Genomic DNA, 25,471 nt, shown 5'->3' with positions numbered 1-25,471 from the left:
AATGTGATCATGCAGTCTGACCTCCTGCACAAAGCAGGCCACAAAACCCTACCCATCCACTTCTATAACAAACCCCTAACCTATGTCTGCAAATATCATTTGTCAAAATAACACTACATAATCGTGCCAATTTCAGTTATTTTGGTAATATATTTCAAAATACCTGTCAGCAGGTATGTCTGTAAACATACAGACCTACACAAAAATTTCTCCAGGAGTAGAGAGTTAATTAAAACCTCTATGACAACCCAGTCCCTGTTTCTTGGCCCCCTCCCAGCCAGAGCCCAGTCAGGGGGCCAGACACCCATAACCGCCCCCCCCCGAGTCCAGCTGCAGCCCCCCCCCCAGCCAATACACCTGACCCTCCCTCCGAGCCCAGCCACTGGTCCCCCAGCCCAAACACCCTCTCCCTCCCTCCCAGAGCATAGCCGTGCCCCCCACCCCAGCCCAGACACTAGCCCCCCTACACCCAGGGATCCCGAAGGAGAAACAGCCTGTTGCTGGGTCCCAACCAGGCTTGTGTGGAGTTGCTTGTGTGCCCCTGTCTCCTTCCCTCAGGGCACGTTGGGAACTGGAGCTGCTAGGAACTCTGTATCTCTCCCACTGTGGAGGATAGGAAATTATGCACAAAAACTTTAATTTCTGCCAAAACAAGGAGAAGTCCTTGTGGCACCTTAGAGACTTAACAAATTTATTTGGGCATAAGCTTTTGTGGGCTAAAACCCACTTCATCAGATGCATGGAGTGGAAAATACAGTAGGCAGGTATAAATACACAGTACATAAAAAGATGGGAGTTGCCTTACCAAGTGGGGGCTCAGTGTTAATGAGCCAATTCAGTTAAGGTGGAAGTGGGCTATTCTCAACAGTAGAATTCCAAGGGAGGAAAAATCACTTTTGTAGTGGTAATGAGGCTAATGTAATCAGGGTGGCCCATTTCAAACAGTTGACAAGAAGGTGTGAGTATCAGTAGGGGCAAATTAGTTTTTGTAGTAACACTTTTTCTGCAACATTCTGCATTGCGCAATGGTGCAGAATTCCCCCAGGACTAAAATATCTGCCTACTTAGCATAGAATTGGAAGCACTTTGCAGATGATCTTCAAATTCAAACTATCCTTACTATTTAGTAAAGATGCCTTTAGTTAAGAATACCATTAACGCATTTTAACATACTTCATATACACAACAAAATCCCCTGGGTTTATAACCAGTTGTTTTAGGGAATTATTCCAAACTGTATTCCATGAAGAAGAAAGCAATGGCTCCATTGAGACAAGCAAACGTAAATCCTAAATATGAGCTTAAATAAAGGGTGGGCAAACTTTTTGGCCTGAGGGCCACATCTGGGTTGGGAAATTGCATACAAGGCCATGAATGTAGGGCTGGGACAGGGGGTTGGATCCACAGCCAATGGGAGCTTCGGGGGAGGTACCCACAGCTGAGGGCTGCATGTGGAGCCCTCCTCCCTCTGCAGGAGCCCCCTGCAGTCCGAGGGGCTGCAGGAATGTGGTGCCAGCTGCTTCCGTAGGCGCAGGGCTAGGGCAGGCAGGGAGCCTGCCTTAGCCCTGCAGCACCACGGGGGTGGCAATCCTGCTGGCTGGATCCAAAGCCCTGATCTGCCGGATCCATCCTGTGGGCCATAGTTTGCCTACCCTGTCTTAAATGCTATTCTAAAAATATTTGAGACTTCAGATCATGAACGGGGAAATCTTCCTCTCACAGAAGCATCTGAGTAATTATGGAGTGTGTCTACTACTGCCTTGTGCCCTTAGGGAGGATTCCAGTCTCCTACAGACTTCCCCAGCACAAAATCCATTTAAATGAGTGTGTACTGGAACAAGATTCTGTCTAAAGCTCTGTGAATAATTGATTGGTTTGGTTTGCTGGCTGAACTGAAAAAAAATCATTTTGGAGCTACCCAAACTAAAAATATTTTGGTTTTCTCAGCGAAATAAACAAACAACAAGTTCCAAGTCAAACAAAACATTGTGTTCAACCTGAGTGAAATGTTGCATATCGATTTTTGGGCAACTTTAATGGCTATTTTATTAAAAGCAAAGGAAATTTAGATACAACATTTGCAAACTAAGAGGAGGAGGTGTTGCTGCCACACTGAGTTCTCTCATATCCCAGGTGAGCACCGCAACCACAGCAGGGCAATATGGTATGTAGGGGGCACCGGCTGTTCAGTGGTTTTGTGAATAGTGCCTAAGTTCCCTTGTGAGTCTAGTCCCCAGTCCCCCAGTGTTTTTAGGCTGCAGTTGGAATTTTTGTTGAATAAAATATTTGTTTGAAAATTTCACCCAGCTCTAGTTATGCCCCTAACAGAATACATATGCAGAGTTGGTGAATTGAATGGAGGCTGAACCATCGTCTCATCCTTATTAAGGGCTCTTCCCCTAAAGAGAGACACATTGACAGGATGCTGCTGCCTCCTTTGCTGAACCAGTTGTATGGTTAAGCGTCAGATTATTAATCAAGCTCTGTCTGCTAGAAGTATATTCCTCTCTTTTTAATAGAGAGGGGAAGGGAGATATAGAACCAATGTATTTATATCAGATTGCACACACAGTGCCTAGTCTTCCATTGCCTTACATGTTGTGTTTAACACCCACTTCACACAAGTGTAAGTGTAAATACCCAGCAGTAGAGACTAATAACGCACACAATACCCACATATCATTATCCCATATTGTACGCCAAGCTGTATCCAGAGTCTCTCCAACCACATCTGACTAGTCAGTGTTCTGGGAATTTTAATGGAGGGGGAGGAAACCTCCCTCCCACTAAATACTGTATTAGTATATTCATATTTAAATCTCATCCATGAAAGAGGAATGTGTGAAGTTTTGGATCACTCTCTGTGGGTGTGGTTAGCCTTTCAAAATAATATGTAAAGCCCCAAACCTTTCTCCTTCACCAAGGAAATGGACTTGGCACAAGGTGATCCACTGTGACTACATCTCACCATGGCAGGTGCTTCTTATCCTTCTAGGAGCTTCTAAGGTTTCCCATCACCATACAGTTTGAACATTTGATATTAATGAATTTAACATCTCTAGGAGGTAAAAATTACCATCACCTCTACTTTACAGGTGGGGACCCTGAGGCCTAGAGAGCATGTGGCCCTGTGTCCAGGGCCGTCCCTAGGGGGTTGCGGGGCCCAGGGCGGAAGTGATGGATTCATCTTTTCTGTGACTGACTGCGTCAGCCAATTGCACCAGCCCATGGGGTCCCCCAAACCGTGGGGCCTGTAGCAGGGGGACCCATGGTGGAAGTGAGGGATTTGTCTCTTCTGGAACTGACTGTACCAACCAATCGCACCAGCCCGTTGCAACCACCCAAAGGGCAGGGCCCAGAGCAGTCGCCCTGATTTGCCCTACCCAAGGGATGGCTCTGCCTGTGTTCTTGCAGTTCTGCAAAGAATTGAACCCTGATCTCCTGGGTCTAAATCCCATAGATTAACTACAAGACCATCCTTCTTTTCTTCAGGGTTCTAGTAGGCCCCTTGGGAGCTGAGGCTCCCAATTTGGGATCTCTGCATCCTGCCTTGTCTCTGCACACTATAAGCACCCCGAAAATGCAATGGAGTTGAGATCCAGGTTTTTGACTTTTGGGCTCAAGTCTAGATAAAACTCAGTATTGGGTGAAGTTTTTTGCATAGTATGAAAAGCACTATGTGGCTTTAAAACAATAGTCCAGGTCCTCAATAGTTATAAATAACTGGCATAGTTCCATTGGAGATGTGTAGTTTACGCCATCTGAAGATTTGCTCCATTTTATTGACAGCTGAGGAGGAATTTCTTACATGACTGTTAAAACTATAATTTTTTTTCTAAAAACCACATTTGATAACAATGTAGCAATGTTTACATCTTTTAATCTCTTAGTATGTTTCAAGTGTTCCAAGCAATTACAGCACATTTTCAGAAAAGAAGTTGAGTGTGAGGATCTGGGGAGATAGGCCAAGAATGTAGGTGGAATAATGACTGTAATTCAAACAAGACTTATCACATTTGTAACTTTTTTCCTTTGAGAACTAATTGATTTTACATAAACAAAAATGATAAGGATTTCTCCCTGGTAAGACAGACGTCTCTAAGAGGGATTTAATTAAATACATCTCAGTTCTTTCTGAGATTTTTAACTGCTTGGCAGAACATCCAAAAGAAAAATGATACCGTCTAGGAAGTAATTATCCAAAGTTGATGTGCTGTTTGCCTTCTTTCCTGTTATACTGATCTCTAGCATGGGAGGGGGAAAGGAAGTGGGGAATAGGAAGAAATTGATTCTTAGCAATTTGAGATGTAAGGACATTTCTAGCACTGTCTCAACTGACTGAGCTGGGATTTGGATGGGTTATGGATGGTTGACAAGGGCAGGGAACTATTTAATGGCACTTTATTGTGTGAATGACTGGAGGAATATAAGGAGCTTGACATATTGCGGTTTGGCATGCATAGTGAAAACCCTAGTACTGGTCTCAGGACAGAGAAATTATAGGAGCAGTCTAGTGGTGAAATCCTGGGCTTCCTATTTGTATAATAATGCTTAATATTTATACAGTGGTTTCTGAGTTTCTGATCATGTCCTCTTTCTCACTGAATCCTTTCTGTGGCAGCACCATGCCCATTTTATCAAGTTCAAGGTTTTCATCCTTCAAGGACCTTAACAGCAGGTCTCTTACCACATCACTGCCTGCTCCTCTTTCTTGCCAACAATGGCAGTCTCAAGCATCTGTTTGCCTGTTGCTCCCACAATTCTCTTTGTGCTGCCTTCCACACCACTTCCTTATGCATAGCACACCCTGCCCAATCTGATCCATGAGACCAACAGCTTCTCCTTCTTCAAATCCCTCTTTCAGACACACAGATTCTATCCAGACACCAGTAAGAAATCTTTCAACTTCTAATGGTAAGTTGAGGGGCTGCTATGTATATTTGACATATATTTTTTAAAATACATACCCATAACAGATGTATATAAAATTTGTATATGCTTTGATTGCTACCATCTCCCACATCTTTCATATGTTGCTTGTCTTGCCTTTCCTCCCCCCCCCCCCAAAAAAAAGATAGGAATTAATATGTGTGTCTATTGTAAACCTGACTTCTTGTAATGTGGCCTGCTGCCACTTTGCCTTTGTCAGGTCCTTATCTTCTTGGTGTCAAGGGCTGTCACTGACAATGGACCAGATACTTATCCATTGTAAATTGTTGCTGCTCCATTAATTCAATAGAGACGCGCTGATTTGCACCAACTTAGGATCTGGTCCCGTGTGTACGGCACCCAGCACCGTGGGGCGTTAATCCTGATTGGGGTCTGGCTGCTTCCTCAATACAATCATAAGTAGGAGATGTGGTATCCTATGGAGCACGGCTCTGTGGTGCCTCCTTTGGAAGGCATAGAGTTTTGAGGGAGGAAATTGTTGATGAGATATGGGGGAATTAATAGCCCTGTACCCCATCCATGTGGGGAGAATGGCAGGGCCATATCTGACTTTTTCCGCTGTCCCGTAGCGGCAGGCTGTGTGGGCAGCTTAGCCCATTTGGGATAAGACATCCGTTTTTCAGCCTCGTAGCTTTGCTTCACAAGAGAATTCCTATTTTACATGAGATTTGTCCTGTGCAATAGGATTTGGTCCTTAACGTGCAGGCCTCTGGCCTAAGTTAATATCAGGATCCAAAAACCATTGTGTATAAATTTGTGAAACTCAAAAGTATTTTCTAATGTCGGTGGCAATGGTAGATCTTTTTTTCTCAATTAAGTGTCAGTTATTGTGTGCACAAAATCCCTTTGCCTTTGATAACACCCTAAGAAAAGATGGGCCTGAAATAATCGTATATTAGTCTATGCATGACCTTCCAATTGGCTTAATCCATTTCAGATGACTCGGGTTCAGTCTCTTGTCCCTTTTGGAAAGCAAAAAGCCTGTCCAATGCTAAGAATAAATGAGAGAGGAGAAGAGAAGGAGGAATTTAATGTAGGGTCATGACTTCCCCCTACTACTCTTCTTCCAACTGGGAATTTAGAATTATAGCATAGTTCGTTCACCAAAAATATTCATTCGTTACTATCTGTGACTATGACAATTTGATGGAGAGTATGGGGAAAGTCTGCGTGCTTTCTATTCCGGATACTATTATTTGCAGAGCCTGAGCCACAATATTCTTGAATCTGGATCCAAACTTTCCCAAAGTTCAAGGGTGTTTGGATCCAGTATTTTTGCCTGTCACTCTTACAGAGATGGTGTCCAAAACTGAAGTTCAGATCTAGCTCTAAACTTGCCCCAACTGTAGAACTTTTTCAACCAGAGGGTTGATTGAAGCTCATCTGTAGATTTTTTAATAATATTTTGTATTTCTACAATAGAACATCTTTCACTATAGGATTTCAAAGCAACTTACTGATACAAGGTAGTGGAACATCACAGTGCTATTCAATGGATATATTCTTATTGCAACTTGTTTGTTTTTCATTTTGTATCAGTCCTGGAACACAAGTGGTCAAGCAGAACACAGGCCCAACCTCTCTTTAGAGATCTCAGCCAAAACACTAGTTCCTGGTTCCTCCAGGAGCAACTCTGCTTCAAGAATTTACTCTAGCTTGAGAAATTTAGGCAGAGAGCAAACTTCCCTGCTGCTTGCCACAGCTTCCCCATAAAATAACAACATGGCTAAACTAACAATAGTGCAACACATTGCCTAAAGGGTGAATGGTGTTTGGATGCTATGAGGCGAGCTTGTAAAATTCTATGTTATAGTGCCATTCAGTGACTCCTGTTGTGGTATTATTAGTGATGGGAATAAAGTCTTTGAAGGTTTTCCCAATTTATCTGAAGCTCCTTGATTCTAGTAGTAGAACCTTGAAGGCTCTTGCATGAAACCTTTGGCATTTCCCTTGTCTAGGTGGATCAAGAATACTCTGAGGCCTGTCTCACTCATGACACACTGGTGCTTCTAGCAGAAATCAAAGTTCAATAGCTCACTGAAGGAAAAAAGGTGATTTTTTAAAAAACATTTTCAGAAAAGTTCAAATCTAATTTTAGGTAAAAAAAATTTTCTAATATATTTGATATTGATCCTGTATGTGCACTCCCTGTCTGTAAATGTATCAAATTGTGGTGGTGCTGAGAACTGTATGTATTTGATTTTAAGGCTGCATCAGAGCTATATTGGGTATTGCTGCCAAACCAGCAGCTGGTGATGGGAAATCAGCTCTCTAGGGACAAGTTGAAATAATAGCATGATGTCTACTGCTCCGAGTCCAGCTTTATTTAGTGTAGAGTGCATGCTGCTTTGCACTGGCAGTCAGATGATGATGAACATTTTATATTATTATTATTAATTTATATTGTGGTTGTACTTAGAGGTTTCAACCAAGACAGGGTCCACATTGTTCTGGGTACTGTGCAAAGTTGTGTTTTGTTTGTTTGTTTGTTTGTTTTTTTCCTCAGAACTGTAACGAGTAAGATACTTAAATATGATGGTGGATGCTTCAGCTGTTAGGGCCCTAACCTAGGACTTGGGAGACCTGGATTCAATTCTCTGCTCTGCTATAGACTTCCTCTATGACTCTGGGCAAGTCATTTTGGGCTTGTCTATACATATGGCTAAATCAGCACTGTTGCAATCAATGCAGCTATGTTGATTTAGTGAGTCTGGTGAAGACAAGCTGGGAAAGCGCTCTGCCATCGACTTAGCTGGTCTTTACCAGACCTGCTAAATGGACACTGCAGCAGTGCCGTTTTAGCCGTAGGTATAGACAAGCCCTCAGTTCCCCATCTGTAAAATGGGGATTGCCCCTACCTCACAATGTGTTTTGCAAGGATAAATACATTAAAGATTGTGAGGGGCTTAGATTCCACGGAAATGGGAATTTTCAAGTTCCAGTCTTGATTAAATGTGCGTTATTTTTATTTCTTATCTTGTCTTGACAAGAAATAAATTACAAAGATATGCCAGATGTACAAAGATTTGTTCATTGGATTCTGATTTTGCTCCCATTTTCCTTAGTAACAATGAAATATGAAGTGATTTTTTTAACCTGATGCTTGTTAATTGTCACATGTTTTACAAACACATGTCAACAAAGCTGTTTTGTTTCAACACAAGAACCCTGATCATGGATGACTTGTCTCCACAGTGCACATTCAGATTTATTGTAGGTTACAAGTTTTACAATATTGCCTCTTCTGTGAAACAGAGAGAAAGGTCTATCTTTTCAATTGAGGTGAAGGAGAGTTACATTGATAGGTCCTGCATATTGAGAGAATAATAAATACCACAAATCAGTATTCATCACACTGATACTTTGTACATAATGGGACTGTCATCTGCTTCAAGGAATATAGGATACATCATTTCACAAGGATTATGTGTCCTTGAAATGTTTCTCCAATGAATTGAGCACAAATGGCTTCCCGTTAATGTCTGGCACACATGTCTCCCCCACATCCATTTAAAAACATTTTTAATGTAGCCAGTGTTAAGTTCTTAAACTACAACTGTGTTTGGGTTCTTGTATTCCTTTTTACATTATTCCAGATGCACTCGTGCAGTACATAGTGTTGTGCTAAAACCGTGTCTGTTTGAAGGTGCTTTTAGTCCGTTCTGCCTTTTCCTTCAGGATTCTAGGCCTGAAGAGTCACTGCTCATATTTAGTGATTTTTCTGGACCAGCAATTCTCTTTTATGAGGACATGGAATATTTCCCCCTTCTCTTGGCATATAAAGATCCAGGACTGATCCAAGAATGCATAGTGATACCAAGAAGAAGAACAACAAAGCAGCTTTAGAGCTGGGTATATGTTATTTATTTAGATTTATGCAAATAATTAAAAAGTATCTGTCTATATGCTCTAGGCACCTTGAGGCAACTTAAAACTACGTTACAAAAACACCCTCAGTGTAGTAATACAACTTAATAAAATCTATTGCCAGGAAGCCAGAAGACTTTATAATTCAATTCCCTCTTTTACAATTCATCAGTAACAAGTTGGGTAGTTTATATCAGTCTCCTGAATTAATCCTAGAGGATAAATTAAAAAGCACCGTATTGCTTGGAATGAATTATTACTACAGTGAAAAATTGGGCTAATAAGCTTCAGGACTTCAGTTTTATCAGTGCAACAAATGGCTACTGAGTTAACAGGAAGTTAATATTATTGTGCTTGCTTTTGTTTATTATGTGTTCATACTTTAAAGAGAAAAGGTTGGAAGGGCACCCAGAATGGGTTATTGAGCCACTGAAAGCTTCATTTTTCATAAATAGAAAAGATAAACCCTCTTTTGATTCTGCAGGGGAAGAGAAGAGCCAATCTTCCCCTCTCAATTTCCTCTTCTTCTTTCTATCTTCTTCCGCTTCTCTTTCTTGCCAGAGGTAACTAAAAGTCTCTTCTAACATGGCTGCTACTCTGAAACCTCTCTTCTCTTTATAATAACTGCAATATGTGGGCCTGATCCAAAGCCCATTGACTTCAGTGGCATTGAAACAGCCCCAGTGTTTCAAAACTGAATTGGGAGAGAAGATCTGGGGTACTCCACATGTAAACAGAAATACATGACAATGGGTTAAAAAAGAAGCAGATCTGCAGGGGCATTGCTGGCAGGGGTGTGGGGACAGCAGAGAGAAATATGAGAGGAAGGATGTGTGTGTGGTTGGAGGGGAGGGGAAATAAATCAAAAGTGTGTTTTAAACTTAAAACAAAATCTTCAATCCCCCAAACAAAACATCCTGTCTTAGTTAATTATATGGCCCCCATTACTGTAGTATCTGAGTGCCTCACAATTGTTAATTAATCTATCCTCTCAAGACCCCGTGTGCTTTAGGGAAGTGCTAGTGCCCCATTGTACAGATGAGGAACTGAGGCAGAGAGAGATTAAAGGCCTTTTAAAAATATCTAGCCCCAAGTGACTTGCCCTAGGTCACACAAGACATTTGTGGTGGAACAGGAACTTGAACTTGGGTTTCTTGAGGACCAAGCTGGTGCTCTAAGTGCTGGACCATCTTTCCTCAAACAAATAACTCCCACCCCTCACGGTACCATTTACTTTTATATCCATTTCTTCTTTTCAGTAAACTTTGAAGGTTTTCTGCTTCAGTGTGAGTGGATGGGGAGAAGCTGAGACAGTGTCTTGAAAATGAGTACTGGAGTCACTGAGAGCAGAGGAATTTGCATATTAGCAGTATGGTTATTGAGAAATAACCATATTGTGATTATGCAAATCCTTGCATGCTGGTTGGCAAATGGCTGCCAGCCAGCCAGAATAACATGGATGTGTATACTGTATTCAGTTATTGCAAAAGTAGCCAAACAGCGATCACAGAGCTCTTTGCATCATTAGTCAAGTAAGCACTGTGAAGGAAGCACAGTAAATATGATTATACTTTATTGATGGGAAAACTGAAAGAGAGGTCATGTGACTTATCCAAGGTCGCTTCATGTATTAGTTCATTCTATTCAGAGCAGACAAGAAAATCCTTTGGTGTTCTCCCTGCAGATCTCTCAGGCATGTTTTAAAGCTTAATTCACTAACAGTAGAGTAGAACTGGTCAGGAATTTTTCAACAAAACTATTTTTCATCAGAAAATGCTGATTCATTGAGGGAAAGTGTCAGGTCCAGGATGGAATTTCTGGTCAAAATGAGAGAGAATGACATACCCGAGAAAAAACAATAGGCTGGTGGTTAGAGCACTCACCTGGGATAGGGGAGAGCTAGGTTTGAGTCCCTACTCTATCATGCTCCCATATCCAGAGGTGAGTGTCCTTATTGGCTATATTGGGATGTGTCTCTGTGTTTTGAAATTATTTAAAAAAAAAAATCTTGATTTCATTCCAATGAGAAATAGGGAAATGTTCAAAAAACTCAAATGTCCACAGCACAGGAAAATATTTCTTGGCTAGCTCTGTTGTAAAGTGCTCCAAGATCTTTGAATGGAAGGCATTGCATGAATTGAAGGTATTATTAGACACAGCTAGTATCTGACTTCTCTAGAGTCAGCAATCTTTGTGCCCTGTTGAGAGGAAGATCTGCTAGAGTCGCTTGAACAAAATAAATGTTTTATGATGCATTTTAAGCAAAACGAAAGAATTTTTGTTTGATTTGAAATTTTGTCATGATTATTTTTGTTTTTCAGTGAAAAAGTTTGAATAATGATTTATTTAGAAAAACATTGTTTCGGAAAATGTTTTGGAGGGCACTTGCTCTTATTTTTAATTTTTTGCACAGGAAAAAATATAAAAAATATTTTTAAAAAAGTGAAAAATTTGAATTTTCCCCACTTTCTTTCACCTTTTTTTCTTTCTCCCTCCAGTTTGCACTAGAAAAATTAAGTTTCTTTGGGAAGAAAATACCACATAGAAGTAAGATAATATCATGGCATGCCTAATAAGTGGGACAGCTCTCTACATACTGTCACGCTGTCTGGAGTGGCTCACAACAGTGAGTGCCCACCTTCAGGGCAGACTGTCAAGAAGCAGGGTAGAGAGCCCAAAGTAGTTGTATGTTCTGTAATTAAGGCTGAGAGTCTGTCACTTTCCGTGACGTCTGCAGTGGCCAGCAGCAGCAATTTGGGTGTGTGAGAGGGGGCTCAGGCTAGAGGTCAGGGGGTTGCGAGGTGTGGGGGGGTGCTCATCTCAGTGTGAGGGGGCTCCCCTGCTACCACTGGCATGGCCCTGCGGCTCCTAGTCAGAGGGGCCAAGAGGCTCTACGTGCTGCCTGGGCCCACAGACTCTGCCCCTGCAGCTCCCATTAGCTGCAGTTCATGGCCAATGAGAGCTGTGCAGCTGGCACTTGTGGTGGGAGCAGCGTGTGAGCCCCCTAGCCCCTCTACCGCGTAGGAGCTGCAGGAACATGTGGAGCCGGGTAGAGAGCCCCTGCCAACTCCACCAACCTCCCCCCCCCCAATCACCAGCGGGGTCCTGATCCACCACCCATGGTGTCCCCAGACTCTTCTCCCCCTCTCCCCCCAGAGCACCCACGGCCCCCCTGCCCAAGTTGTAGTTACGAGTATATAGTAAAAGTCATGGGCATGGGCATGAATTGTTGTTTACTGCCCGTGACCTGTCCATGACTTTTTTACTAAAAATACCCGTTACTAAAACATAGCATTATCTATAATTAGATTTTGCCCACCCAGTGACAAATGTGAACTCCTGAAGCACTCTAACAGTCTTACCATGGAGTCCCGGACAGTCCCCTTCGTCATTCCAGACTATCTTGGCACCCAGGCAGGCTGGAGTTACTGATAGTTGGTTGCTGTACACCAAAGATCACCAAATACTCAGATTGTTTCCAGTCTCAAGTCACTTATCCCAGGTCAGTTTATACCTTAGATCTGTCACCAAAGATAATGTTTGTAGCCAATCCTGTAATAAACTAAGGATTTATTAACTAAGAAATTAGAGAGTTGTTACAAGGTTAAAGCAGACAAATATATACACACAAATGATACAATCTGTGGTTTTAAATAGTAATCTGTCTGCTCTGAAAGTCTTTTAGGGGTAACCCAGGCTGACCTGGGAATCTCTGCTTCGGTTTCATTGGACTCTCACGGGGCCGGAGCAAAGAGCAAAAAGATGAAACATTTTCTTGTCAGCTATTTTTATTTTCTTCTTCCAGAATTCAAGCTGTTGGGATGAGCCCTTTAGCACGTAGCCTCTTCATGGTGTAAAGGGGCAATAAACAAAGTCTTTGTGTATTGTGATGTCTCACAATAGCCTGTTTAGTTTTGATAGTCCTCCTTGATGGGCAGGAGCGATCCCTCCTGTCTGAGTTACAGCTTCAGAGCAAACATATTTTACAGTTCCAAAGCAAAATCTTAAATATTACTTTATAGCATGTGATAAAGATATTATGAGTGAGATTAATGCATGCAGCAACTTACAGCATTTCATAAAGACTATAAAATGGACATTGGACTTTCATCTGTGTGTTAGGATGGTTAAACACAGTGTAACAGACTGGTTTCCAGCAACGAATTTGTCAGTGCTCAGCTGAAACCTAAAACCTTGGCAAGAGTTGGCACCTGGTCTGCCAGCATGTCACATATATTAGGCTGAAGTCTGTGAGTACAATAAGCAGCACTGAAACAGTAAGTTTATTTTGTGGTTGACTTTTCTTTATCATCTAATATTTTATAATATATTTTTAAAATTAATAATTATTATTTCCCATAGCAGCACAGCAGGATAAACAGCTAAATGGGTTGAAAAGAAGGGGGAAATGGGTGAACATTTTGTTTTGCTTTTTTCAATATTTTCAGATTTGAAATGTCAAAAATGTGTAACAGTTTTATCAGCTCTAGAGCTGGTCAGTAAGCCAAAGGAAAATAATTGGCATTTTTTCCCAATTTTGTTTTTAATTTTGAAATGTAATCAGTTTAAAAATTCTAGAAATTTTAACTAGCTGAAGTAACTGTGTACAGAGGGAGGTTTTAAAAAGTGGATTTTTTTGAGTAAGTAAACATATTATTAACGCATTTTTAAACTGAGGATATAATTTACTTATGTCTCAAGCATGTTTTAAAGCTTAATTCATTACTGTTTTTAAAGTGCTTCAAGGTCCATGGATGGAAGACACTAAAGATATCCGAGGCATTATAAGACATAATGCCTGATGGACTATAAAATCTGGCACCTTATGATCAGAATATAGAATATTCGAACCTCTGGCTTCTCTCCTTAGTTCACCCGCTGACTTGCTTTATGATTCCAGACAGATCTAATAATCTTTTTGGGTGAGACAAGGTGGGTGAGGTAATATCTTTCATTGGGCCAACTTCTGTGGGTGAGAGAGACAAGCTTTAAAGCCAGAAGAGCTCTGTATGACTCGAAAACTTCTCTCTCACCCACAGAAATTGGCCCGACAAAAGATATTATCTCACCCACCTGATCCCCCTAATATCCTCGGACCCACACAGCTACAACTACACTGCATACAACCTCTTTGGACCTCAGTTTCCCCAGATGCAAAGTGAATATAATAGCTTCCTCGCAGCAATATTGTTAGAATGTATCATTTGTTGAAATACTCTTCAACATCCTCAAATGCAAAGGGGCTGTGCACATGCAAAGCAGTATTATACATATGCAAGTAAATATTGTATCGTCACATCTATGGTGCCTAGATGTTGGGCTTTTTTTTTTCCAGAACTTAAGAGCCATCTAATGTGAACTTTTCATCCTCCTGTCTGGATTACGTGCAACCCCGATCATTTTATACTTTGTGCAAGTGGGAATTTGCACTCTGTGTCTTCCCAAAGGCAGGGAAAGCAACTAGATTGGAGAAAGGCACTGTAGGGACCACTCAAGCACTGGCAGGGGGATTTGACTAGATGATGTAATAGGTCTTTCCCATGCCAGATCATATTTTCTATTATTCTGATAACAGATCATATGGGAAGAGCTGTTTTAATTAAAATGTAGTTCATCTCAAATCTATGGTGTGTATGTCCACTAGGGATCAGCTAAATTTTAATTACACATGCTCCATAAATAACTAAGAGCTATATATTTGTGCTGGTAGATGGGGTTGGAGTACAGTTTAGTATCGTCTTTCAGGACAGGTGCTCTTTCTGTCATGATTTTATTTACAGAGAGAAGTTCAAAGAATTGTTTGGATTAAAGATAGATTGAAGCCTGGATCTGAACTTCCTGATGTATGTGAATTGGCCCTAGAATAGAGAGAGATGCCCTTCATAAGTTCTCCTCTAGATTTTAACTTCCTCAAAGTTCCTGCTCGTTGGATCCCTAGGTTTGGTTTGTGCCCATCAATTTTTTTTTTTTGCTGGGGGCGGTGGGAGGAGTTAAATATTTGGTGTTTTTACTCGGTGTTACCTTTTTTAAAGTATCATCATCTTAACTGAATATAAACACTTCCATTCTCACCTATTTTGATTCAATTAGTTATAGTAAAAGCAGGGCTTAAATTCAGCTGGAGCTGTCTGGAGCAGAGATCTGGTAAATATTTTCAACCCCCTTGGAGCTTTATGGCATGTTGGTACGGGAGGTGGGGGGCACCAGGAAATACTCCATAAGAATTTAAGCCCTGAGTAAAAGGGTGAACAGTCTCTAGTAATAGATCTAAAACCCAGCAGACTGGCTTTAGCAAATAGCAGCAAAACATCACACTCTATAGAGAAAACGTTTACATTTGCTTAAAAAACAAACATTTCTGCCTCAATTGGTGCAGAGGGAGGAAAGGGGGATGCTGTCTCTTTAATACTGTCCCCCAGAACAAAGAATTTTTTAACCTTATTTATACAATATGATTACCAGCTTCTTATTACTGGTTTCTCAAGACCCAGAATAGTGTGAGTGCCGAGGATACTGTTAATAGAGCAGAATGCCAGAAATTGTGTTAATCTAAATAAAACCTCATGAATTATTGAGAGTCAATGTTCTTGTTGTATTTTCACTCCTTAAAATACTCCTTTTTGCATGGAAAATCTTTATGGCAAGGGGATTCCATTTCTACAGAGTATTTGTTTAATTAGTATCTGTTTATAACCTGTGAAGAACTGGTGCTCAAAGTGAAAGCACCGATGGCAAGGCCTTCTTGGTTTACCAAATCCCATCCTATTATTCCTGTGTCAATCCTTTGTGACCACCTCAGACAATTCCTGTCTTGTGGTTGATGCTCTTCAAAACTGTGTCCTGTCCTAGAGTGCATTGGACAACATGTAATGACCAGGATGGATTCTTCCACGGCTCACACGGTGTCTCTGCCTACTCAACTGACAATCTGTAATAGACTGTAATAATCTGTCAAGGAAAAAATTCCAAGGGAAGTCTTGACATGTTGCATCTTCCATAAGTGGGGTTGTTTATTGTCTATCAGGCAAATAGAATTCTCTCCAAAAGGAGAAGTTAGCAACTTTCAGGCCTGTCTACTTTAGTTGATTCAAAGTCCTGGTCTAGAACCTGGAGGGGGATCTCTTCAGAACTCTTGGATGAATACCATCTGGTCCTGGTGACTTATTACTATTGAATTTATCGGTTTGTTCTAAACCCTCTTCTGTTGACAGAAGGGCATACTAGCTGATCATAGGGATTCCCTTTTGGTCTTAAAATATCTATGAATATAAGTCACTTAAGCCAATATTTTCATAATTGGCCACTCATTTTGGATGCCCCAGTTTTAACTTGTCCAACGTGAGACACCTTGGGCCTGATTTTTTCAGAACTGTTGCATACCCACATCTCTATCTGAAGTTAATGGAACATTTGGCTGATCAGCACTTCTGAAAATCCAGCCCGACATGTCATAGGTTGGATACCCAAAGACTAAGGAGTGCAAAATCAGTGGCCTTTTTCAAACTTTGACCTCTCTGTAACCCTATTACCCCATATGTAAAGCTTATATTGTCATAGGACAGAGGTCACCAACTGGTCGATCCTAGAGGATCTCCCAGTCGATTGCAATCTCCAGTGGTGTAGTGCGGCTGTCACGAAGGCAGACTCCTTACTTACCCTGGCCCCATACTGCTCCGGAAAGCGGACAGTACAGCCCCCTGGGTGGGGGGCAGGGGTCTCCCTCTGTGCACTTCTCCTGCCTGCAAGCACTGCTCCCACAGCTCCCATTGGCTGGGAGAGCTGCAGGGGTGGTGCTTGCAGAGAGGGGCGGCGCACAGATCTACGTGCCCCCCACTGTGCCCCAAGGGCTGCAAGGGCGTGTTAGCCCCTTCTGGGAGCAGCATGGGGTTGGGATGTTAGAGAGCCTGCCTTAGCCTCGTTGCATCCGCTGCCGACTAGGAGCCACTGGAGGTAAGTGCTGCTCGGTGGGAGGCTGCACCCCAACCCCCATCCCTAACCCTCCCTTCCAGAGCCAGCAATCCAAACCCCCTCCTAAAGCTTTTACCCCAAACCGCCTCCTGAACCGCAATCCCCTGCCCCAGCCTGGTGAAAGTGAGTGAGATTGGGGGAGAACGAGTGAGCGACAGGGGAGGGGGGGGATGGAATGAGTGGGGTGGGGCTTTGGGGAAGGGGTGGGGCCTCAGGGAAGGGGTGTGGTAGATCCTCGGCTGGCCTTAGATTCAAAAAGTGATATTGGGCATATAGGAATCTGAAAGGAGAACATAGACTTCCAGAATATAGAGCTATGAGCTCTGCTGCATACCATTTATTTCCCCATTACTCTTTGAATAGTCATTTGTGTGATGTCATTATATTTTCTTGCTTTTTTAAATTGGGAACTGGTTGTTGGTTGGAAATTCCATTGTCATGACTTATCCCTGTGCTGAAAGGGACTGCAGGCAGACACCACAGTGCAGGATTCACTTCCCCCTTTTTCTAAGTCCTTTAGTGCAGCACACGCTTGTGATGATAAACTCAGAAGGAAGTTGGAGCTAATCATTTGGTTCAGAATGCACAAGTATTTACCATACTGATGCTGTCAGTCCTAGGAGACACCAGCTTTACATTCTAGTTAAATGGGGCATGTTTATCACTGACAGTGGTGCTTAGAAACAATCCTAGTTTTGTCCTCGCCCTTCCTCCCAAAAGCACAAAACCAATATCTGCCAGTAACCACCTTTTCATACAGAGAGAGAACATCACACATTAACCCACTCTTTTAGAAACATTAGAAAATCAGACTGCATATGCAAGAGGGGAGAAAAATGACCTAAGTTTTCACATCAGTTTTTGAGTCCTGTATTCTGATCTATCATCTGTCCCTGCATCTTGAAATCAGGACCTGAGTGTCAGAACCAAAGGTCAGAAATTGTTGAAGAAGGCCATGCAATGCCTATAATGTATAGAACAGATGTCGCACAAAAATGTGCATCATGCAGGATATAGTTTAAAGCATATGGGCGCAGGTGTGTGAGGGAGAGTGATTACCTCTTTTACAAACTCACTGGCAGCCGTTTGCTTCAGTGATTGGAATTAATTGTCTGCATCTGAATTTTACCACTGGTAACAGTAGCAACTTACTGTGAGGATTTTTATATAGTGTGCTACAGTTATGTTATGATGATTGTATGAGAGTTATGTGGGGGGGTTGACTTGGCTGTCAGATGGGTGGAATTTACTATCAAGTCCAGCTCACCTTGTAATGGGAAAATTTTTAATAAAATGTACTTTGGTGCAGTTAGTATAACACCCATATATATATATATCAAAGAATAAAATTGCACCAAATATAAATGACACTTATAAGCATATAATTATATGCTGAGTCTATATACAACTCTGCAATTATATCATTAATTTCCAGCTGTACTTTATTAGCACCACCAGTAATCTAAACTACGATTAATATGAGCAACTATGGTTTAAACTGTAATTGCCTGCCTTAAAACATACAGATTTTCAATGGGGCTTTTTATTTGTTTGTTTCTTTTAAATGTATAGCAAGAAGTTAGGCAAGGGAATTGGGGACGGTGCTGGGATAGGTTCTGATTAGAAATGAGAAAGCTGGAGTATCTTTAGGGATAGCAGAGTTTATCTTACCTACCTAAGTATGGGCCCAAGTTAGGTATATGAGTAGTTCCATTGACTTCAAACCCCATTGACTTCAATGGGATTACTCACCTGCTTCATGTTAGATACATGTTTAAGTGACTTTGCGACTTGATCGGTCTATGAGTACCTATATGGGGAATGAATATTTAATAATGAGCTCTTCACTCTTGCAGAGAAAGATCTAACACAGTCCAATGGCTGGAGGTTGAAGCTAGATAAATTCAGAAGGGAAATAAATGCAAATTTTTAACAGTGAGGGTAATTAACCATTAGAATAGCTGTCCAAGGGTTCTGCTGGATTCTCCATCATTAGCAATTTTAAAATCAAGATTGGTTCTTTTTCTAAAAGATATGCGCTAGTTCAAACAGAAATAAAGGGAAATCTTATGGCCTGTGTTATTCCAGGAGCTCAGATGACACCACAGTCGCCCCTTCTGGGTTTATAATCTATTAATCAGGACCATAATTCCTTATTTAGTCTTAGAATAAAGTTACTCTTTCTGTGATTCTTTGTCAAGTGACAGGCACACCTGTGTTTCATGGAGACCAACTTTATGGACACTTCCTTGATGTCCCATGAGGCTAGGTTAGAGGGGTGTAGTAGAATAATTTCAAATGTTGACAGGGGGAGGATGAAATCCCAAATCCCCCCCGGTTTTTTGTTGTTGTTGTGGTTGTTGCTTTTTTGTTTGTTTTTTGTTTTGGCTAGCTCTAAAATGTGATCCGTAATCCTGCAATTGAATCCTGTGTGAGTCAGATTGCAGGATTGGGGTTTTAGGCAAAGACCTATATGGTTAGCCCTATTGACTTCAAAAGGTAAGCATATCAATCCAAATGGAGAAAAGGTAAGCATTGTAAGTCTTCATGTGTAAGTCTTTGCAGAGTTGGGACCTCAGACTGTAAACTCTTCGGGGCAATGACTGTGCCATCTGCAAAGTGTAACAAACTTTTGCCATCTGATATTAATTCCTAATAATAATTTGTGTGTATCATTTTAAAATCCTAAAATCACTTTAAAGGATTTTAGGATTAGAGATTGGAACCAAACTGAAAAGATCAAATCAAAATTTAAACTGATGTTTACCCCAGGTTTGGGTCCAGATTAGGTCCATTATAGAGAGAGACCAGTGCTGCACTTTGTGTCCAGCTCAAAAGTCTCTCAGCTTTTTCAGGAACAAGTCTCCTGGCCCATCCCTATCTGTATGGAGACAGATTAAGGCAATCTGTGGCTCTAGGCTCACCTTGACATAGGGGCCAGTTTGTGATTTCACCCTCACAGCACTGATCCTACATTGTGACCCCTCCCCTTGCTGGAGTGGCAATAGCTGATGGGCCCCTCCCTTCCCATAGATACAGGGGCAGCAAATTGAGCCTTTCCCTCCTTCTGCGACTGCAGCAGCAGTAGAAGCACCACTTCTTTTGAGAGCAGCAGGGGCAACACAGACTTCTTAAGAGGCAGGGGAACTCCCACAGTATTTACCCCAGTAACCTTGGTGTATCATTGTGGGTATGTGGGTGAGCTAGCCCATTGCACTGGTCTCACACAATTCGCTCTTTGAGAGGTGGTAGTGGAGGTGTTCCCCAGAATAGAAGGTCTAGAAGTTAACATCCCATTGTACAGGGTAGTTCACATCTCTCTGAGCTATTGTTTCAGCCTCTCTAAAGACTCAGGGCTTGCAAATGTACTCAGGATATGAAACCCAGTTTGCCATTTTGTAGGATATCCACTTTCTGTAGTACTTAATGTTGAGGGTTTCAACCTCCGTTCTCTACTATATATAATGTTGCCAACTCTTGCAAATTTATCACCGGTTTTCAGATATTTGGTATTCTTCTTCAAACCCCAGCTCATGGAGTAATTTCATTTTGCAATAACCTTAGCTTTAATTTTTAGAAAAATAAAAGTTTCTAGGCCTCATGATTGTGGAGAAAAGCTTGAAACTGCGAGCCAAAACCCAGAAAGAAAATTATTAATAATAATTAATAATAAAAATGTTTATTTTTGAAAACCTAATGATTCTTAAGCCAATCTTACGATTTTGGGGGGGGCCTGACTCCTGATTTTTTGAATGCCTGGGGTTGGCAATACTGCATCTGTAAAAGGGGTGGAGGGGAAGGGAAGAGGAAGGAGAGAGAGGAGTAACCACTGCTGTAAAGATTAATCTTTTCTTCTAATTAATTATAGCAGTAATGTTTCAATTCCTGTACAGAACAAGTGCTTCTTGCTGACAGCTGGCTTGCGATTAATAAAAGGAAAAGGTTTTTCAGCTGGCAGTGACTTTACAGGCTCATGATATAGGAAAACAAGGTTAAATCGCTCAATTTTTTCTTAACTGCGTATGAAAGAAACATTTAAAATGAAATGACTGAACTTAAGAGATGAAAAAAAAAGAGTTCCTATTCCCTCATGTCACAAACTCTAATGAAAGCTTTTGAGATGCAAAGATGAGGCCTGATCCTGAGAGGTGCTAAGCACGCAGTGCATGCTTAGACAAGACTTTCTGAGAGTGTTTGGTCAGTTCTGTATATCGCAGAAACCTGCCCTCAGCTGCAGATACCTGTCATTTCCCAGCATCAGGCCTACAGTGCCCTGCTTCTGGCCTCTTAACTCTCATGTCCTCACTTGTATTCTTTGCAGCTTTTTCTAAAATCCTTCTTCACCTGGTATCCCCCTTCATCCCTGCCCCTACTCAAAAAAACAAAAGAAACAACAAACAAAAAAACCCACCAACAACCTGCAACCTGTGTGGTGAAAAGGGCAATTCAGGCTGCATATCAGAAATAGTCTTCCCAGGGAAACAGCAGAGTTTCAGGTTTTTGGGACATTGAAAGCTGGACCAGTCATAGCATTAGAAAATATACTGTAGGGAACAATCTTGCATTGGCAGGTGGATTTGCCTAATAATCATGTAGCATTAACTTTGGGCTTTGGGTCAGGTCCTAAAAAGATCGTAAGAATTTTGCAAACTAACCCTCTTGTGGAATGAAATTCTTATCTATCATCCCACTGGAAGCAGGCACAGAAATGCCACAGGAATGAGTGTGGTGTAAATACTTAAATGTGTAGATAAAAGTGAAATTGCTGCTGATACCCTGGATTTTCCTTTAGCATCTCTCTTCTTTAATTGTCTTGTAGAATGCAGCACCTTTCCAAGTTACTGTCCGAGATGACAACTGCATTGTAGTATCGTTGGAGGAGTCTGATGTAGTGAGTTCGTCCTTTGTGTACATTGTGAAGATAACTGGTGAATCCAAGAACTACTTTTTCCAGTTTGAAGAATTCAACAGCACTTTACCTTCCCCTGTGGTTTTTAATGCCAGTTATCATGGCCTTTATTACATAGTGACTCTGATGGTGGTGAATTCCAATATGGTTTCCAAACCAGTGAGATCGATCACTGTGTTAACCAGTAAGTAGCAACTTATTCAGTTTCTCTCTTTCTTCTTTGTGTGTGTCACTCCAAAGATAATTCTGTGCAGAGGCTGAACTACATTAAAAAGGACCTGATTGGGTTGTGGGGAGGTCTAGGAGCAAAGGCTCTGAAGTCTTGGGTGGGAGGAAGAGAGCAGCTGTAGAACCTACCTGGGTAGTCCAGCCCATAAAAAAGGCTGGAAAGGGACATCCCCAGGCTCATCTGGGGTACTCAATCCCTGAGCAGGTGGGCCAGGGAAGCTTCTTTCTAGGATGGGCAGAAGAGAGGAGCCATTTCCAGGACTTCAGCTGTGTATAAGCCAACCCTGAAAACCTGCCTAAATATATTTGATGGAAATTTCTCACCTTTTATGTGTGTATATACATAGTATGATCCAAACTGTGGCCTGTGACCTAAAAAGTGGCAGTCCAGTGAGAGCTGCCTGGCCATGTGGTGTTGGCTCTTCTGCTGTAGCTGTCACATGGATGTTGTTTGGTCATGAATGGGAGAGGTGCTGCTCTGTGCAGTTGTACCTGGGAAGCCAGGTGGTCACTGTGACAATCTCCCCCCCAGGTGGAACATCTCAAAGTTTTTGTAGCATGGAGCACCTTTTAGTAACCTCCCTTTTAAGAGGTTTGTTTGTGTTGACGTTGTTAGGATTCATCTACCAGAAACAGGGCAGGGAGGTCTGATTGCATTTAGTCCAGCCACATCATGAGAGGTACCAAGGCTTCTCATTGAATGTCAGATGCTGAGGCTTGCAGTCATTCTAACATGGCTTACAAGCATTGAAACCAGTTTGTATCGCTTAAAATGATTTCTTTATCTGAAAGTCCTGTTCTTTTTTTAAAAACTCCAATGGGGAAAAAATAGTTAGCCATTTATGATTAATCAGGTCTTCGATTGTACATCTGGGCATAAGTCTCATTCACAGTCAGGTTTCTGTGATGAGTTGTTACCACGTAAAACCAGACAGCCCTTTTCACTGTTTAAACTGGCCTGATAAAGACCTGGCTGAAGCAAATCAGGAGAAACTCTGGGACTAGGGGGAGCTTTTTTGATACAGAGTACCCTTTGGGGTCAAATGATAAGTTGAAATCAATGTATAAATTTGTTTGGTTTCTGGCTCTTCAGGATTGGCCTGGAGTCTCCTGGAATTGCCATCAGTCTCTCAATGACTATTGAAAATGATCCAGGAGATTTTAATAGGATATTTTAAGAAAATGACATTACATCATGGGGGGGATCTCCTGGAATAATTTGTCAGAGTTGACAACCCTACTCTGGAACTTTATGAGCCTGTGTAAGTACAGCACTGCCGCTGTCGACAAACAGCATATACAATAATTACAATCTTCCTGAAGTCCATTAGATAAACATTATTTGAGTTGTAATGTCAAGGAAATGCCACTCAAGAGGCAGCGAACCTGTCGAAAAAATAGTATATGCTCATGTAATCAAAGATGCACAAGGAAACTGAGTTAAGGTTCCAGAAGTATTGTGGCATTTCCTAACTTTGAGTTCTTGTTTGCAACCTTAATAATGTCCTTTTGAATGTAATTTTTAAAATGCAATTTTCTAGATTTTGGTTTTAAAGGAAAATGGTAAAAATAAATTTGGTTATGTACATCTGTAATAACTCATCAGCATGCTGCATCTTCATGGTTTGAATCCTGAGCCTTCAGCACTGCAGTACAGACTGCTACTACCTAAGAGACAGGACTGGCTACATTAGCTGCCTGCCAGCAGGAGAAGGCTGTTATTTCCTAATGGAGGATGAACCACTGGGCCCAGATGCAGGGGGCAGTTGAAAGTGGTAGGAGCCCAGCCCAGTTCTTACTCTCAGGAGTTGGGAGAGCTCCTGCTCCATATAGTGCCCCCAAAGGGACTGATGGGCCGCTGGGGCTGCACACTGGGTATAGGCTGTGGTTGTGTAGAGCCTGGGCTAGCTTTCTTTCTCTCCCCCAGGTTGAGAGTGCTCCAGTTCCAAGTGATATCCCCAGATGGGGTTGGAGCATTGGCCGATAAGGCTATGTGCTGGATCCTCGAAGAGATACCAGTTCAGCACCCTGCAGCTGCTCTGGCTGTTCCATGGAGTTCCCGGATGCTGCTGTGCAAATAACTGATTTTTCAGTTCTTTGGCAATTCTGAAAAATTTGAGGGGAAATGCTTTTGGGGTCAATCCAAAACGAAGTTTTTCAAAATTTTCAATGAATTGGGGGAGGGGGATGATTTCATGTTGGGGGAAAAAAAAGTCATTTCCATTGCAAGTATTTTATTAACATTAAAAAATAAATTCAATGATGGGAAATTCAAAACAAAAAGATGTTTTCATTCAAAATATCCAAATGATTTGATTTTTTTGGATTATTTTGTGAGGGAGGGGGAAGCAGATGGAGTGAAACAATTAAGCAAAAATGACGTGAATTTGCAAACTGTTTCAGTATTGCCAAATCTGCCTTTTTTTTGCTTGGGAAACAAATTCAGAAGAATTTTTTTTCCAGTACTATTCCCAGTACAGTGTCTGCTGCTGCTGCTTTGGCAGAGACACAAGTCTGAACTTACAAATTTAGTAAAAGATAAACAGAGTTTCCTGGGATGAAGTAAAGACGTATCTGTAACCTAAGGACATTTGCCCAGCTGAAAGTGAAAGGTTTGCTCTAAACAATGCAGGTGTAAGAACTTCTCAAAGAAAAGGTTGCAAGAATCCTTCCTAATGGAAAGCATGGGCCACCTAAGTATATGGGTTGCTACTAGTTCCCCTTATAATATTGTAGCCTTCTCAAGAAGGTCTTTTAATTGAGGAGAGGGATGTTATAATGATGGAATTTGGTCAGGAAAAGTCTGATACTCTGGCAACCAGTAAAGTAATTAGGATCAATTCATATTTTTCCATAGGTCATATGTTCTCTGTCTGTTAAATATCATTGGCTTAGTGTGACCATGTGGAAAATAGATTTATCTAATCTGTTTTTTTCTATGACTTAAAGAAGTGACATGCTGCTGCCAGGATCCTGGAGCAAATTCATCCTGATGCAACTCCATTGACTTCCGTCAAGTTACACCAGCTACGAACTGGCCCCATGTGTTGGGCTGCCATGAGATAAATCAAACTATGTGGCTGATGATGCATGACTCTTTGAGATAAATGATGTTGACTGTAATTGGTCCCGAAGCTGTCCTTAAACATTTCGCAACAGTTCTTCTGGGCTTACTGATATTTGCAGAAGTGTCTGTGAAGTGGCACTACATACCACTGTCATCTTTCATCCCAATCCTGTGCTAAGGCAACTGAGAGCAGAGTGTGGGGAAAGAGGCTTTTCCCCTCAGGGATCCATAGAAAAGCTCTCTTTCTATTGAGAACTCTCTGCTTTCCAATACAATATTCCTATGAGCTGATTTCCTTCCCCTATTCTAGTTCCTTCTGTGATGATCTTCTCTCAGCAGGTGGACAGAAAAGAAAAAAAAAGTAATCTCTCTTCACAGGGTGAAATCTCACCCCGCTGAAGTCTGACAGAATTTTTGCTGCATTCATCAAAGGCTTCTGTCTAGGAAGAAGAAGATTGTTCAGGGGGAAAAGACATCAGGAT

At 41.6% G+C, this 25,471-nt stretch overlaps 1 protein-coding gene across 5 annotated transcripts in view; it reads left to right on the top strand.

Annotated features, from left to right (window-relative positions):
- PTPRO (protein tyrosine phosphatase receptor type O) overlaps window positions 1-25,471 on the top strand; it is a 235,512-nt gene that overhangs the window by 103,248 nt on the left and 106,793 nt on the right. For all 5 annotated transcript variants that reach the window (XM_030542295.1, XM_030542286.1, XM_030542268.1 and 2 more), the window contains one exon: window positions 21,605-21,878. In XM_030542295.1, the coding sequence (XP_030398155.1) occupies window positions 21,605-21,878 (274 nt within the window). The remainder of the gene's footprint in view (window positions 1-21,604; window positions 21,879-25,471) is intronic.

This window comes from Gopherus evgoodei, chromosome 1 (assembly GCF_007399415.2).
Source record: "Gopherus evgoodei ecotype Sinaloan lineage chromosome 1, rGopEvg1_v1.p, whole genome shotgun sequence".
Taxonomy (NCBI): domain Eukaryota; kingdom Metazoa; phylum Chordata; order Testudines; family Testudinidae; genus Gopherus; species Gopherus evgoodei.
Note: the sequence above shows the minus strand (reverse complement) of the source record. Positions and strands in the feature narration are given on the sequence as shown.